Below are 17,470 nucleotides of genomic sequence, written 5' to 3' on the forward strand. Positions count from 1 at the left end.
TTGCCAAGTCCAGTGTTATGAAGCTTTTCCCCTATGTTTTATTCTAGGAGTTTAATAGTTTTAGGTCTTACATTTAGATCTTTAATCCATTTTGAATTAATTTTTGTATATGGTGTGAGATATGAATGATCCATGTGCATCCTTTTGCGTGTAGATATCCAGTTTTCACAGCACCATTTTATGAAGCGAAACCCCATGGAATGGTCGTGGCACCCTTGTCAAAAGTCATTTGAGTGTGTATTCAAGGGTTTATTTCTGGCCTCTTGCATCTATTTCATTCGTCTGTATATCTGTCTTTATGCCAGTATTTCTACCTTTGTGATATGTTTTGAAGTCAGGAAGTGTGTTTCCTCCAAGGTTGTTTTCTTTTTCCCTAAACTGTTTTTGTTTTTTGGAGTCCCTTGAATTTTTCTATTTCTACCCAAAAAGACTTGGGATTTTGATAGGGATTATTTGAATCTGTATATTGTTTTGGGTAGTATGGGCATCTTAATATTAAGTCTTCTAATCACTAAACATAGAGTGTCTTTCCATTTTCTTGTGTGACTTAAAGCTTTAATTTCATCCAGCAGTGTTTTATAAATTTCAGTGTTTAAGTTCCCCACATCATTGGTAGGTTTGTTCCTAAGTCTTCATTTTGGTGCTACTGTAAATGGAATAGTTTTCCTTTTTGGATTGTTCATTTTTGGTGTGTAGAAGGACAGCTGACTTGTGTGTATTGGCTTTATGTCCTGCAACTTTGCTGAATTTGTTTATTCTAACAGTTTTTTTTGGTGGTGGGATGAAATCTTTAGAATTTTCTACATGTGAGACTGTTTCATCCAGTCTCACATGAACAGTCTCACATGAACAGATAATTTTGCTTCTTTCTTTCTAATATGGATGGGTTATATTTCTTTTTCTTGCCTAATTGGTTTGGATTGGAATTCCGGTACCATGTTGAATAGAAGTGGAGAGAGAGGCCATCATTGCCTTGTTCCTGATCTTACAGGGAAAGCTTTTAGTCTTTTATCATTATAGCTGCAGGCTTTTCATAAGTATTCTTTATTATATTATTTGAGGTTATTATTATTGTTGTTTAGTTGCTAAGTTGTCTCCGACTCTTTTGTGATGCCATGAACTGTAGCCCACTGGGCTCCTCTGTCCATGGGATTATGTTGAGGTACCTTTTTCACTGTCTAGTTTGCTGAGTGTTTTTATCATGAAAAGATGTTGAAACTTACCAAATACTTTCTCTATATCAGTTGAGATGATCATGAGGGGTTTTTGCTCTTCATTCTGTTAATATGGTACATTACAGTGCTTGATATTCATGTGCTGAACCAGGCTTGTATTTTGGGAGTAAATCCTACTGTGGTCATGGTGTCTTACTTTTAATGTGCTATTGAATTTGGCTTGCGAATATTTTGTTGATGATTTTTGTGTTGGTGTTCATCAGGGATATTGGTCTGCCATTTTTTGTAGCATCTTTATTTGGCTTAGATTTAATTTTTAAAAAGTAGTTTACATGTTTTAATCTTAAAATAATTTTGGAGTACAATATAGGTGTGACTCTCCCATCATTGTCATTGTGCAGAATTAGCAACCTTTTAGATTTGAAATGGGAAGTACCTATACTATGTTTATAAACTTTAGTGTGAAAACATTTGATTTCTGAACTTTAATATGAATATAGTTCAAGCCTATGAATTATATGCTGTGGATATTAGTAGGGAAGGTTAGTGGTTTATATCAAGTGGATGCTAATGTTAGATATTTTAATAAGGTGTTACCTAATGAGAAGTGTTCAGTTCAGTCGCTCAGTTGTGTCCGACTCTTTGTGACCCCGTGAATCACAGCACGCCAGGCCTCCCTGTCCATCATCAACTCCCAGAGTGTACCCAAACTCATGTCCATCGAGTCGGTGTTGCCATCCAGCCATCTCATCCTCTGTCATCCCCATCTCCTCCCGCCCCCAATCCCTCCCAGCATCAGAGTCTTTTGCGTTGAGTCAACTCTTCGCATGAGGTGGCCAGAGTACTGGAGTTTCAGCCTCAGCATTAGTCCTTCCAGTGAACACCCAGGCTGATCTCCTTCAGAATGGACTGGTTGGATCTCCTTGCAGTCCAAGGGACTCTCAAGAGTCTTCTCCAACACCACAGTTCAAGAGCATCAATTCTTCGGCGCTCAGCTTTTTTCACAGTCCAACTCTCACATCCATACATGACCACTAGAAAAACCATAGCCTTGACTAGACAGACCTTTGTTGGCAAAGTAATGTCTCTGCTTTTGAATATGGTATCTAGGTTGGTCATAACTTTCCTTCCAAGGAGTAAGCGTCTTTTAATTTCATGGCTCCAGTCACCATCTGCAGTGATTTTGGAGCCCAAGAAAATAAAGTCTGACACTGTTTCCACTGTTTCCCCATCTATTTCCCACGAAGTGATGGGACCAGATGCCATGATCTTCGTTTTCTGAATGTTGAGCTTTAAGCCAACTTTTTCACTCCCCTTTTTCACCTTCATCAAGAGGCTCTTTAGTTCCTCTTTACTTTCTGCCATAAGGGTGGTGTCATCTGCATATCTGAGGTTATTGATATTTCTCCCAGCAATCTTGATTCCAGCTTGTGCTTCTTCCAGCCCAGCATTTCTCATGATGTACTCTGCATAGAAGTTAAATAAGCAGGGTGACAATATACAGCCTTGACATACTCCTTTTCCTATTTGGAACCAGTCTATTGTTCCATGTCCAGTTCTAACTGTTGCTTCCTGACCTGCATATAGGTTTCTCAAGAGGCAGGTCAGGTGGTCTGGTATTCCCATCTCTTTCAGAATTTTCCACAGTTTATTGTTACACACTGTCAAAGGCTATGGCATAGTCAGTAAAGCAGAAATAGATGTTTTTCTGGAACTCTCTTGCTTTTTCGATGTCCCAACGGATATTGGCAGTTTGATCTCTGGTTCCTCTGCGTTTTCTAAAACCATCTTGAACATCTGGAAGTTCACGGTTCACGTACTGCTGAAGCCAGGCTTGCAGATTTCAAAAATGAGAAGTGTAAGGGACAAGAAATATTAAATATGTAGCATATATATAATGTTTGTGATCATAATAAAATGAACCAAAAATACTGTGCTTGGTAGTGGTGGTGGTTTAGTCGCTAAGTCATGTCCGACTCTTACGACCCCATGGACTATAGCCCTCCAGGCTCCGTCCATGGGATTCTCCAGGCCGGAATACTGGAGTTGGTTGCCATTTCCTTCTCCAGAGGATCTTCCTGACTCAGGAATCGAACCCAGGTCTCCTGCATTGCAGGCAGATGCTTTACCGACTGAGCTACAAGGGAAGCCTCTTACCTTGTAGCTTGGTAGTAGTAACTGCAATTCTGAATTTTAAGATTAAATTTCCCACTGTTCTCTATAAATTGATTTATTTTACACTATATGCTTTATTAACTGAACTGTATCTAAGTTACAGTTGTATCTCCATTTCAGGTGGATTATTAATAAATACTCAAGATTTCATTTAGATATGTTTTAGTGCCTTGAATAAATGTGAAAGTTCTTGATGTAACTAGAGAGCATATGAAATAAAAATGTGAATTTCCCTCAAAATCTGGGTGGGATTATCTTGTCTTTATCTACTTTGTTTTGACATCTGCTATTGCTTGAAATATGTCAGTGAGCCAGTAGTGCCCACTATGAAGTGGGTTTGATGGTAATACTACATGGTGTTTATATCATGCTGCATGCCATTTACAAGTGTTAACACATGGAATTAGCTGGTTGTTGTAAATTTGATTTTCAGATCTAGACACTCATTTATACCAGCTAATTTTGTCTCACCTCTGAAATGTTGAAAGCCACTCCACCCTCTAGTAATTGCTGCTGTTTACTCACGGTGACTTAACATACAGAAAGTTATGTCAGTGGGGCACATATTTTAAATTACTGCAGAAAGCGATAAATCCTGGTATTAATATTCAAGTATAAGTGTGATGAAGAGTGAACATTGACAATACTTTAAAAAGTGATTCATGGTCTAGCTGTTGACCTTACAGCCTGAGGTATGATTTTTAAGGTGACAGTATTTGATAAAACAAATATTTTACCTGTTTTGATATCTATTTTGTGATAGGGCCAGATACTGTCTAGTCAACTGCAGCTGGTGAGGCAAATTGGGGAATTAGCAGTCTTGGAGTTAGAAAGCTGCTATGTGTCACTATATCAGGTATGATATGGTATTTGGTGTCTAGCAGCAGTCATTGCAAGTATGGAGACAGATGAGAGGAGGACGGTATTGTGGCATTTAGATTAGGGCAAGCAGAGAGATACACACAGACTTTTTTAGGTTGGTTCAGGGCAGGATTCCAGTTCCTGGGATGGAGCTGGTAGATACAGGAAGAACGAGGCAGAGTATTGATCCTTGGATGACTCAGTCACAGGGTACGACTGAGTACAGAGTGATAGAGTAGTGGGTCTGCAGGAATAAGGTAGAAGCCTTTTCTCATCCCCTTCCCCTCCCCCCTACCATGGTCGCACTCATGTATTGTGAAGTTAACTATGGTGTGCTAAATTTCTACAGAAATCAGAACTGATGGTCAAGAACTGGGGCAAGCTGACTAGATTGGGCCAGGTGATCCTAATTGTGGTTAGGATTTGAGTCACATTTGCAAAGTATTGGGGAATGTGGGTAGACAAGGAAATAAGATTGCTGAGCATCTACTATCATACATTTAAAAATAGGAGGGGAACAGGTGGATGTTTCCAGTTCTGTCTGGCTTAGTTTCTGGCAGTGTATAGTGATGCCAGATCTGTGTAGACTGTGCCCCAGCTTGCTCCTTCCCCTCTTCCTGAAAGTAAAAGTTGTTTTTGAAGTGTTGTGGCATTAGATGTGTTCACTTTGTCCACTTAGTTATTTTAAAGTTTCTGTTTTTTTTTTTTTGGTCTTCCCTTCCTTCTATATATTACTTTTTAAGTTTGTAAGGGGAGATATGTGACCTTTCCTATAGTTAGGAAATGTAGACAGGATTATTAATTCCCTTATGTATTTTGATTTCTTCTAGTCATACCTTCTCCAGATTACCTATTCCTGCTCTGGAACAGGTGCAACCATTCGAAATTTTTTAGGACTCCTAAATGTATTTGCAAATGATAATATGTGGTAGGTGTAATATGAGTATGCTATCAAGAAACATTTAGGTTAAAATTGTGTTGCTGGTCTGAGTATACATGATCATTGCTTGATTGTCATTCTCAGAAAGCTATTAGTAGAAATTGTGGCCCTGACGGTAAAGAATCCCCCTACAATGCAGGAGATGAAGGTTCGATTGCTGAGTCGGGAAGATCCTCTATAGAAGGGAATGGCTACCTGCTCAAGTATTCTGGCGTGGAATTTCCTTGGACAGAGGAGCCTGGCAGGCTACAGTCCATGGGGTCACAAAGAGTTGGATATGGCTGAGCATGCACAGATTTATATGCAAGGAGATAAACAGAGGGAAGAAAAACATCTTTTTGAGCAAGGAGAAATCTTTTTTAAAGGTTATTAATCATCAAAGGGGCAATAGTAGATTTTGTCTTTGAAGGTAGGTATTTATGTCTAATTTAATTTTTTGGTGAGCTTTTCATTTCTTGCCCTATGTATTCAGTGTTGCCATATATCATTTAACATGAGGAATGACAGTGATTTTCCTGTTTTGATTAAACATACTACTCCAGGAACTAGTCTGGAACATACCTTTGGGTTTTGTCTGGAATTCATATAAAAATTTCTGTTCTCTGCTAATCTTGAATAGGTGAACATAATAAAGATAATTTTATTATAGAAGTCAGGATTTCTTATAGATGCTTAACTTTATAACATTATGTACCTGAAATATGAATAAATCAGGTTTTAGCAACAGAGATAGTTTTGTAGTTCCTCAGATAGTTCAGATATTAAGAGAAGACATTGAGAAATAAATTTCCACCCTCATAGTTGACTTTTTTTCTTACTAACAATAACATCATAATTAAAAATTTTAAATTATCCACATTTTCACCACTCTGATACATCAGCTGTTTTCCTTTGTGTTGTTTTTTGGTTAATATTGTATCCTAATACAAGACTTATAAGTTGTCAAAGTTGCTGCACAGTCATAAGTAGTTTCAGTGTATAAATATTAATTACATTTTTGTACTATAAGTTAGTTCATGGCTGGACATTTACCCTATTTTTAAGTGTTTATATTATAATGATGGTGGCATTTCAGAAGGGTATATACATTTCCAAGATGTGATCCTTATAGATAGAAGAATGTAATAACCCTTTTGGGCGAGTGTTAGTTAAGGGGGTAGTGTGTGGTATATGTGCTGAATTTGCTAGCTTTTAGCAGTTATTTCTGCATTTTCAGGGAGAGAATTAACACACCAGCTACTTTCAGTGCTGCCTCCACTCCCCAGTAACATGTGGATTCTGAGGGACCTTGTTAGTGATGACTTTTGTTTTGTAGCTTTTATTTTCTATCTTGAGACCCCTTGGGATTGAATTAAAGGAACTTTGAAAAACAATCATTCTTTTATAAAAAGAAATCAGAATTACTTTAAGGTTTTTAAACAATATCAAAGAAAAGCAGATTTTTTGTACTTTTTTACTTTTTCAGCAATGGGTGGGTAGTTTTAATCATTTAAGTCATTATTTGGAGTTAGGATGCAAGTATACTTATATATTTAATATATATTTGTGTCTATGTGCCAGAGTAGTAGTTATCCAACAGGTTTTCAGAAGTGGAAAAAGAAGAAAGTTTTTGTTATTGAATTAATTAACCTAAACACAATTGAATATTGATAACTTGAAAAGTATAGGGATCAAATTTCAGCTTTTAGATCTCTGTTTATATCAAAAGCAGTACTGCTGAAAGCGTTTACTTGAATTTAACATATAGAGTAAAAATATATATATATATAATCACCCATTATTTTTTCACCTAGTAATTATATATGAATATACTCAATAAATCTTTAATGACAGTGTATTATGCACTTGAGGCTAAGGAAGTGGTTTTACTTTAAAGTATATTACTCAACCTATCAACAAATGTGTTTGCTTAGGTTTCAGTAAGAAGCAGCAAAATCTAGTTGTTATTGGTTGTATTTTTTTCCCAAAAGGAAAATAGTGATTGAGAGTTAAAGCAAATTTCATTTCTATGCTTTATCCTCCAAAGCTGTTAGAATGTTAACTCTCTAATAGTAGTTACAGAGAATTGGTACAAATACTGAAAATCTCAAGAGTTTTTCTTTGACATTAGGTGAGAGCTCCACCTTGTGATCTTTGAGCATATTTCTTAAAAATTAATAACCTACATACAGTAGGCCTAAAATGTTGTGGTGAGTTTGACTATTAAACTTACACTTTTATTTGAGCTTTATGTATTCTTAAAATTTCTGGATTCCCAATTTAGGTCAAATGGCATTAAGTACATTTAAAGACTTTGTGAATTTTTAATGAAAATCTTTGAGGGAGGCAAATTGTACTTATATATAGCTATAAACGTTTAAAATAAAAAGGGAAAAATTCTAAGTTCTTCTTGCAGATAAAGTTTATATTCTTGAAAGAAAAGTAAAAGCTCAGGATACATGGACTTTAATATTATGTTTAATAGTAAGTGGCAGTAGGCGCTTTGTCTTACTGTTACAGGTAGTTCCATAAGGGCAAGGATCATTGATCCCCTGTTCATCACTGTACACCTAGTGATCACCATTACATTTAACACATGGTAGATACTTTTACTTGGATGGATGGATTTTTTAATATTTAGAAACTTGAAAAAGCAGGTGTTTCACTGGGATAGAGAGTTGGCTAGTTTAATAGTTTTTTCTAAACCTATTAGACCATGGGAAAATGCTTCTTTTTAAAATACAGATACCTTGTCTGGGAGATTTACATCTTTATAAATTCTGTTTTTCTTTTGTGTTTGCTTTGGTTTCTAATTACCAAATATGTGTTAGTATCGCCCTACTTTGAGCAAAATAATTTGACCTGGCAAGACTTCTTATACACTAGAAATTAATTTTGTGTTATTTAGAGGAATATAGTATATCATACAATACCTGTTTTATTTAGTGAAGTGAAAGTGTTTGTCACTAAGTCGTGGTCTGACTCTTTGTGATCCCATGTTCTGTAGCCCACCAAGGCTCCTCTGTCCATGGGATTTCCTAGGCCAGAATACTGGAGTGGGTAGCCATTCCCTTCTTGAGGGGATCTTCCTTACCCAGGGATTGAACCTGGGTCTCCTGCATTGCAGGCAGATTCTTTGCCATCTGAGCCACCAGGGAAGCCTGTTTTATTTAATGCTGTCTGCTTTTCAGAGCTGAGTCATTTTTTATGTCCCTTGGGAGCATACATTTATGAACTGTCTTTAAAGTCTGCTTAAAAACTGTGTATTAATATTTAGGGAATGCTGTGTATTTAGGGAACTGTGTATTTAGGGAATGCACGGAGTTTGGTTTTATAAAGCGTTCAAATGAAGGGGTGGGGGCAGGTAGGGAAACAGACACAGCAAGTCTTTATTTCCATTTTGTCATCTAGATGATGTGTTGATTAGAACTGATTAACTCTATACCTTTCCAACTCACTAAATAAAAATCAAAATAGTTCTCTTTTTTTAAAATAGTTTTCTTTCTAAAATAAGTTGGGGGCTTCCCTGGTGGCTCAGTCAGTTGTAAAGAATCCACCTATCAATGCAGGACATGGGTTCGGTCCTTGGTCTGTGAAGATCCCATATGACACAGAGCAACTGAGCCCATCTGCCACAATTACTGAGACTGCTCTCTAGAGCCCACATGCTGCAGATACTGAAATCCATGTACCTAGGGCCTGTGCTCTGTAACAAGAGAAGCTACTGCAATGAGAAGCTTGTGCACTGCAGCTAGAGAGTAGCTCCTGCTTGCTGCAACTAGAGAAGAAAGCCATGCATCAATGAAGACCCAGCACAGCTCAAAATAAATAAAATAATAAAATAAGTTGGGATTTTTAGGAGGCTGGAGTGTATCCTACATGTGATGATGAGTCCCAACTCTGATATACAATTACATATTAGTAGCCATTTATGATGTGTTTTAGAGATTTAAAATTAATGGAAAAATTGATCAGTTTCAATTTAGAGCATTCATGAGATGAACTTCTCATCACTATGTGGTATTTGAAGATTTATTAATTATTTGATATGTTTAGTCTTTAGGTGGCCACCAAGTATAAGATTCACTTGGAAATAAAAGCATAAAGTTTTAAAACAAAGTTATACATAAGATTAAAAGCTTCAGACCCAGCCTATTTTCTCTTTTATAGGCTTTTCATTTGCTTTTTTAGATCACCCTCTTACTGGGAAATTGCATCTTCCTATGGCCAGGCTTAGTTTGGTCACAAATGTATTCATCTGTTGTTCATATGACATTACTGGTATTTAAATTGATTATAAGTTCCTTGAAGGAATAGATCAATCTGGGCTAACATTTTTTTCCATTTTCCTGTTAAATGCAGGTGGTATTATCATGAAGTAGTTAGTTATTAAAAAACAGGCTTTGAATCTCTGTTTTTATTTTCTGTGATAGAAGAATCTGTTTTTAAAATGTTTCAAAATTATATCTTAGATTTTTAAAATTAGCTCCTTTTAACTATACATCATAAGCAAAAGCTAGAGAATTTTTAGGCATTTTGTATTATGGTTTAAACTTGTCATAAAGATTTTACAATGAGTAAAAGTCACATTGTGTTTCTAGTTAGGGCATCTGTCTTTTTTAAGCCATACTAGAGAATTATAACAAATTCTAAAAAATAATTGTAATAGAAGCTTCTTTCTTTGTATTTGTTGTTACTATTGTGGGGCTACAATAGTTGCAACAAATCCATATCTAGAAAAAGCAGTCAAATGCAAAGGATAGAAATCCTTATTTACTAAAACACTTTAGCAGACACTTGGAAATTTAGTTTTTGGGTATATACCCTTCCCAACATTTTTGGTGTGTTTATAATAAATATGGCATTTCTTCTACCCCACCCCCCATCCTTTTTAAAGGAATTGTCTGCCTTAGAAGAAAGACGCAAACCATCATTTTACCCACATAAATATATGACTACATTTCTGACATTGGGGCGTTACAGAAGATGATAAAGAAATGATAGCAGCTCCAGAAATACCAACTGATTTTAATCTACTTCAGTAAGTATATTATGATAGTTTCTAAATACATGTTTTTTCCACAAAATGGGAACTGTATTAACTTCAGTTAAAGTTACTTCTGCTTGAGAAGATACAGTGTTTCAGTATAAGATAGCATGCATACTTTGAAATAGTTTATACCAATGCTTACTAGATTCTGTAATAGTAATTCCATGCCTTTTTTTGTAGTGTGCTTATTTTGTAATTTAGATACTGGAGAATTTATTATTTTTGCTGTTCAGTTCTTCGAGTCCATACTTGGTTTTACAATAACAACTGTTTTGAAGGGGGTGTCATGAAATTCTTACGTGTTCTCATTAGTAAGGAATATATACCATGCAATAGCATTTAGGATGTAATGTCAGATTGTCAGATTTCTGTTTAAAATCAAGTGACAGACTGAAACAGATGTAGGAGGTTAAGACATGCTCTCCTTTTTTTCCCCAAAAACAAATTACATGCTCATTGGTTCATAAAGTGATTTCAACATAGGTATTTTCTTTACCCTTGTCTTAAAAGCTGCTTATATGCCTTCCTCAACTTTTATTCTCATTACTCTTTACTGTTTCATGTAGGAAAGAATTTGAGCTACTATTTTCAGTAGTGATTTAAATTCTAAGCTCCGGTTTCATGAGATGCCTAAGAGAAGAGTGAACCTTTAAACTGCTCGTGGACCCTATTAACTTTACACACACATATACCACACTATGTTTGTTATTAGGATCTTTAAAAGACTTGATTTTAAAACATATCCTGGTTGCTAAAAATTTTGAAAACGACAGATATCCTCATACATATTGGTGTCTGGTGTCTGCTTTTGATATTTTTTAGATTTTCATTTAAAAAGTAATTTTATCATTTTCAGACTGTTGAGTCTACTAGGATATTTATTACCAGTATTTCAAAGCATGTTTTTTAATATGATTTTAGTCCCAGTTTATATTGACTCTTCTTAGTTTCTTGAAGAAAGCTTCTTGTTTTTCTTTTAGTTTCTTTGAGGGAGGATATGGGATAATCTTAAAAAAAGTAATTTTTGGTTTGACTATTACAATATTATCTTATGAAGTTTCTTGAACGTGTTAATACAGTAGAGATAATTTTAAAAGTTTTTGTTATAGAGTATTGACTATTAGACTATCTCAAGTAATTAGGACCTGAAATAGGATAATCAGTTCAGTTCAGTTGCTCAGTCATGTCTGACTCTTTGCAACCCCATAGACTGCAGCACGCCAGGCTTCCCTGTCCTTCACCAACTCCCGGAGCTTGCTCAAACTCATGTCCATCGAGTTGGTGATGCCATCCAACCATCTCATCCCCTGTCGTCTCCTCCTGCCTTCAATCTTGCCCAGCATCAGGGTCTTTTCCAATGAGTCAGTTTTTCGCATCAGGTGGAAATAGGATAATAGATAAGAGGAAATTGCTATTGTGGAGGTAAACTAGGCAGTATTTGATTGGGTATGTGAGGTTGGGGCAGGGTAAAGAGAAAGGAGTGGAAGATTCATTCCTGTGACAGATGACTAATTGAAGTTTCAGACCACTAAAAGGTTAACCCAGTATACTCTGTGAACATATTAGCATATTGTAATTTCACCTAGGATAGATTTTTGTTGTTTTTATCTTAAAAACAAAGGGAAGCGATAGAGAAAGACAGACTCAGAAGAATATTTCTTCTCTGGTTTGGGAATTTTTAGACTGTCACCCTGATTACTCCAGTTTTCTTCAGAAGGTTTTCCAGTTAGTAATTAAACCTGTAGTGGCTCATTCTTTTAGTTGGGATAGCCTGGAGATGAGAATTCAGAGTGTAATTGAGCCATTGATTACTCTTTGGTCATTGGAATATTGGCAAAGACTAGTGATTGCTGACTTGGAGCATTTACTGAGCTTTCTAAGGGAGCTAGTGTCCCACCCATGTTTTGGGGAAGAAAAAAGTATTACACACCAGGATGTTTAAAAACATTTTCGATTTTTTTTTTTTTTTTTTTTGCAAAGCCATTTAGGCATGTGGGAAGATTATTGATGACAGCAGTCTTAAAGATGTAAGAGGTGTGAGTTTCAGGGTTAATGTTAAGTAGTCATTCAGGTTTTGGTGCATTAACTATGGGAAATGGTGTTTATTACAGGCTATTTTCCTCTCAGCATTGTAGGACATAGTTAGGATTGCCAGTATCTTCTATACATTGCTTACATAACTTTGTAGGTAAGTGCTATAAATAGTAATTTTTTACCCTGCTAACACCTTAGCCATTATTTTACATTTATAAAAAGTATTCCTAACTCACAGCCTCTGGACAACTGGTTATTATAGCAATAAAAATGGAAATAGAAGAAGTTTAATTAGAGAAGACTGGCTTTAGAAATCGGGGAAGGCAATGGCACCCCACTCCAGTACTCTTGCCTGGAAAATCCCGTGGACGGAGGAGCCTGGTAGGCTGTAGTCCATGGGGTCGCGAAGAGTCAGACACGACTGAGCGACTTCACTTTGACTTTTCACTTTCATGCATTGGAGAAGGAAATGGCAAGCCACTGCAGTGTTCTTGCCTGGAGAATCCCAGGGACAGGGAAGCCTGGTGGGCTGCAGTCTATGGGATCGCACAGAGTCGGACACAACTGAAGCGACTTAGCAGCAGCAGCTTTAGAAATATAGCCTTTCACTTGGATTCTATTTATTTTAAAAACAAAACTGATAATAGTTTTACACATTGAAAATGGTACAACTTTTATCTTCTATGTGTTTTTTAATTCTAAAAGCCTTTGTGAGTGACCCAGATACCAAGTATGCCTTGCTTTAAGCATTTAAGGGTGAGTATGTTTCTACTATTTAGATAGATGGACCCAGTTTTTCATATATAGGAAGCATCACCCATGTATATTTAAATTGATTTACTTCCATTATCCCTTGGGCTTCCCTCGTAGCTAAGTCGGTAAAGAGTCTGCCTGCAATGCAGGAGACCTGGGTTCCATCCCTGGGTCAGGAATATCCCCTGGAGAAGGAAGTAGCAACCCACTCCAGTATTCTTGCCTGGAAACTCCATGGACAGAGGAGTCTGGCAGACTACAGTAGTCTGTGGGGTTGCAAGAGTCCAACACGACTGAGCTAAGCACATATGCACACTTCCATTATGCCCTAGAAAATATGGATTATACACAGCACCCCTTCTACTCCAAAATGAGGGGCAAAATGAGAACTATAAATTGGTGTCTTAGAGATTAAACAGACTTCAGAGAGTTCCTTGTTTCCTGCATAAATATTATTTGTAAATGTGAAGATTGAGAGGTTGTCAGTTGTTCGGGGTCACACAGTTTGCTAGTACTGTATTAACTAGAAACAGTTCTCTTGACTAGCTCACTACCTTTTTACTTTATAAAAGATTTTCATCAGTTAGCATACTTCCCTACTCCGTTTCAAATGATTTAGTTTGTAAAAATGTTTATGTATAGTCTTTCAGAAATACATGTTACACTTAGATTTATAAATATTTTGGGATGATGTAGGAAAGGTCATAAGAGCCTTAATATTGCTAAAATTACCTAATAAAGGTTATCTCATACCTAGTGCTAAAATATTGGAGAAGGCAATGGCACCCCACTCCAATACTCTTGCCTGGAAAATCCCATGGATGGAGGAGCCTGGTAGGCTGCAGTCCATGGGGTCGCGAAGAGTCGGACATGACTGAGCGACTTCACTTTCACTTTTCATTTTCGTGCATTGGAGAAGGAAATGGCAACCCAGTCCAGTGTTCTTGCCTGGAGAATCCCAGGGACAGGGAAGCCTGGTGGGCTGCTGTCTATGGGGTCGCACAGAGTCGGACACGACTGAGGCGACTTAGCAGCAGCAGCAGTGCTAAAATACAGTTTACCTGAGCACCATGATCTCTGAATCAAAAAATGAAACCAGCCATTCTAATAGAACAGCACATTTCTTAGAGTTAGAAGTTTGAGAGCCCCTGTTTTCATTTTTATACTCTGGTTAAAAGTTAACAAGAGAAATGTTTAGACGTTTGTGTTTTAGATTAATGTTTTTGTGTTATATAATTTTATATGTTTGGTAATATGCTACGATATGATACTTTGGAAAAGCATCTTAATTACATTTAATACTAATGTAGCTTTGTAATGAGTTAACCTGGCCTTTCTTTTAGAAAATATGGCAAAATTTAGAAACTCCATTTACTTTTCTAAGACAGCTTTTAAATAATTGCTTATCTTTTTGTCATAGGGAGTCAGAAACACACTTTTCTTCTGACACAGATTTTGAAGACATTGAAGGAAAAAACCAAAAGCAAGGCAAAGGAAAAGTATGTACAGAATATATGTCTTTATTTTTGTTCTTTAGCTCATAATTACACATATGAATATATATATGCATATATATTTTTAGTTACGTCTCAGATGTTGTTTTCTTTTAAAAATGCTTTTTTCCACTGATAAGTATGGTAAGCTTTTGAACACATGTGGTTTCTTTGACTTCTAGACCAAATACCTTTTGATTCTCTACTTCTACTACTATAAAGTTGGAATTAATAAGTCATTATTTCCAGTAGTTTATTTTATAAAGCATTGTATGCTAAAGCAAAATGTGATATTCTATTGGTTTTATTTTTACTGACATGAGTAGTCCAATATAAAGCAAATTGGTAAATTTCTTTCTCTAAAGTACCCTAAAAATGTAACCTATGAGGTTTACTATTGACAGTGACTCTTTATGAATAATGTCAAGGATAAAAACGAACAAAGTGAAGTTCTGAGTCAATAGAATGCAAGTTTAGAGTATGAGTGGATAGCCTGAGAGATGTGGATAACTTAGTGAATGGTTAAATTATTTTGGAAAGTACCTTTGACTCTGTGCATGTGTAAATACGTTGTGCAAAAGATGACTCTTTTTGTTCAGCATTTTCTTTGCCAAAATGAATTCTGGATTCATATTTTCTCATGACACATTTACTTAAAAATGTCTAAATAATGCTGAAATGTATGATGAACAGAGTAAAAATTTCTCATTTTAAATATGTAAACATTTTGATGAACATACACACATATATAAACATGCATGTAGAATTTTACTTAAATGGAATCAAACTATGCAAACTGTTTCATTTGCTTTTAAAACTTAATGGTATGTTGTCAGAAGCTTTCCTATTAGTGAATTTTTCCCCTCTGTAATTTTTGATGGTGTCATAGTATCACATGTTTTAAAAAATTTTTATTTATTTATTTGCACTGGGTCTCAGTTGTAGCATGTGGGATCTAGCTCCCTGACCAGGGATCAAACTTGGTTCCCTTGCATTGGGAGCACGAAGTTCCAACCACTGGACCACCAGGGAAGTCCCATAGTATCACATTTTATATATGGAACATAATTTATTTAACTAGTCCTTGGAATATCTTTTTAGAGTGCACATAATCCATGTGTTTCATATTTCCTATGCACTCTTAGTCTCTTAAAAAGTAGTAGTATGAGAGAGAACATGTGAATGAATACACATGTTAACGCATGACTACCCAAATACAGCCATAACTCTAGTGGGTAGTTAACAGTTATTCATTAGAAAATCATTTTTTATTGGTTCTGTAGCCATCTTTCAAAACTGAAATTCTGCTTTTGGCTTTGATTTAATTTGCAAGTTGGGATAAGACTTATAGTGGCATTTGAATAGAGTAGTCACTGCCCTTGGTTATTAGGGGGTCAGATCAAAGATTTATTATAACAGTAATCATATTTTGACCCTATACCATGTACGTTCGATGCACTGTGCTAATAATTTTACCTATTATCTAACATTTGAACAACCCCGTAGATTAGAAAACTTCCTTATTTTTATAGACAGTAAACTGAGATCTGTTGAAGCTTAATGGTTGAGGAATTGAGCCCACATTTGTTGAAAGATGGTACTCTTAATCCACTATAGTATATACTACCTCATAGTCTTTTCTTAATAGGTTTTCCCCCCTACAAGATTAGCTTGTTTACTTCTTGTACTTCCAATATTGTCCGCCTTTGCATATTGTTTTTTGTAGCACAGCATATCCATTGAACCATTTTAATTGTACTAAGTAGTTTTGCATACAAACAGGGAATATTGAGGCATATGATAGATAAATTAAAAATATATAGCTCCATGTTAATTAACATGAACATTTTATACTTCTAGTATATACTTTGTAGTTGAGCTTTTCTTTTACCCTTATCTCTGAAATTTTTTCTGTTTTTTTTGCTGGGGACAAAAGCCTCTCTTTCTTCAATTAGGAATTAGTGACTTAGGTTCACAAAGACTGAATATCATTAACAAAATAAGGTAAATTAACAAGTAGTATCTCTCATTGGTTAGGAAGGGATTTGAAGTAGTTCCTAAGAGTAGGGTGGTTTTAGATTCTTGAAGGAGAAAGAACCCTTTATAGAACAAAGCATGGAAACATACAGTCAGTGGCAGTGACTATAGACCAGCGATCTGCAAACTATGGCCTGTTTTTATACTACCCCTGAGTTAAGAATGGTTTTTACATTTTTTAAGGATAGTAAAGGTAAAGAATATGTGACAGAGACAGTAATGTGGCCTGCAGAGCCTTAAAAGTATTTACTATCTGATGCTTTACAGAAAGTTTGCTCTAGATCATAGAAATGTGTAGATCTAGAAGAGACCGTCAATCATCTGTTCTAATCTGTAAAGATTTTAATACAACTCTGGCATTTTAGAAAAGAGAACTCTGAAATGGGGAGTGACTTTTTAAAAATAATGTATAAATTGGAGGTGTTTTATATCTGGGGCATGTGGGCAACTGTTTCACTGATTATGAAGTCTCCACACCCAACATCGACAACTTTCTTATAAAGGGGCTTCACTTCCATAGTATTTGTTAATTGAATGTTCATGATAAATAAGTGTTGAAGGGAAGGCCCAGAACAAAAATGAGATTGATATACCCATTCAAACTTCTTAGAATTGTCAATTCAGTGCAGTGATTTATAAGACTAATGATAGTTATCAAGTTAAAATGTTGAACTAATTACAAGTTAATTATTTCACAGAGTTTTGTTACTGCTGCTGCCCACTACAGTCTGTACCCTAAAGCAACAATCATATGAAGTAGGCACTGTTTTCTTTTTTTACTTTTATCCTCACTTTGCAAATTAGAAAATCTCTCTGAAGCATAGTGTGGTTAAGTAATGTGCCGAAGATCCTTCAGCTAACAGGAGTAGAAATTTGAGACCCAGTAGTCTGTCAAATCTACAGAGACTGTGCTCCAAACTGCAGTGTTACATGAGGTATATGGCAGCATAAGTGAAAAAAATCGGTACCACAA

General features: G+C 35.9%; 1 protein-coding gene across 5 annotated transcripts in view; it reads left to right on the forward strand.

The window, feature by feature from the left end:
* The window catches only part of STAG2 (STAG2 cohesin complex component), a 129,848-nt gene that overhangs the window by 38,231 nt on the left and 74,147 nt on the right, over positions 1-17,470 (forward strand). For all 5 annotated transcript variants that reach the window (XM_070783423.1, XM_070783427.1, XM_070783426.1 and 2 more), the window contains exons 2-3: positions 10,028-10,171; positions 14,388-14,466. In XM_070783423.1, the coding sequence (XP_070639524.1) occupies positions 10,128-10,171; positions 14,388-14,466 (123 nt within the window). In that variant the 5' untranslated portion in view covers positions 10,028-10,127. The remainder of the gene's footprint in view (positions 1-10,027; positions 10,172-14,387; positions 14,467-17,470) is intronic.

Source organism: Bos indicus, chromosome X (genome assembly GCF_029378745.1).
Source record: "Bos indicus isolate NIAB-ARS_2022 breed Sahiwal x Tharparkar chromosome X, NIAB-ARS_B.indTharparkar_mat_pri_1.0, whole genome shotgun sequence".
NCBI classification, from domain to species: Eukaryota; Metazoa; Chordata; class Mammalia; order Artiodactyla; family Bovidae; genus Bos; species Bos indicus.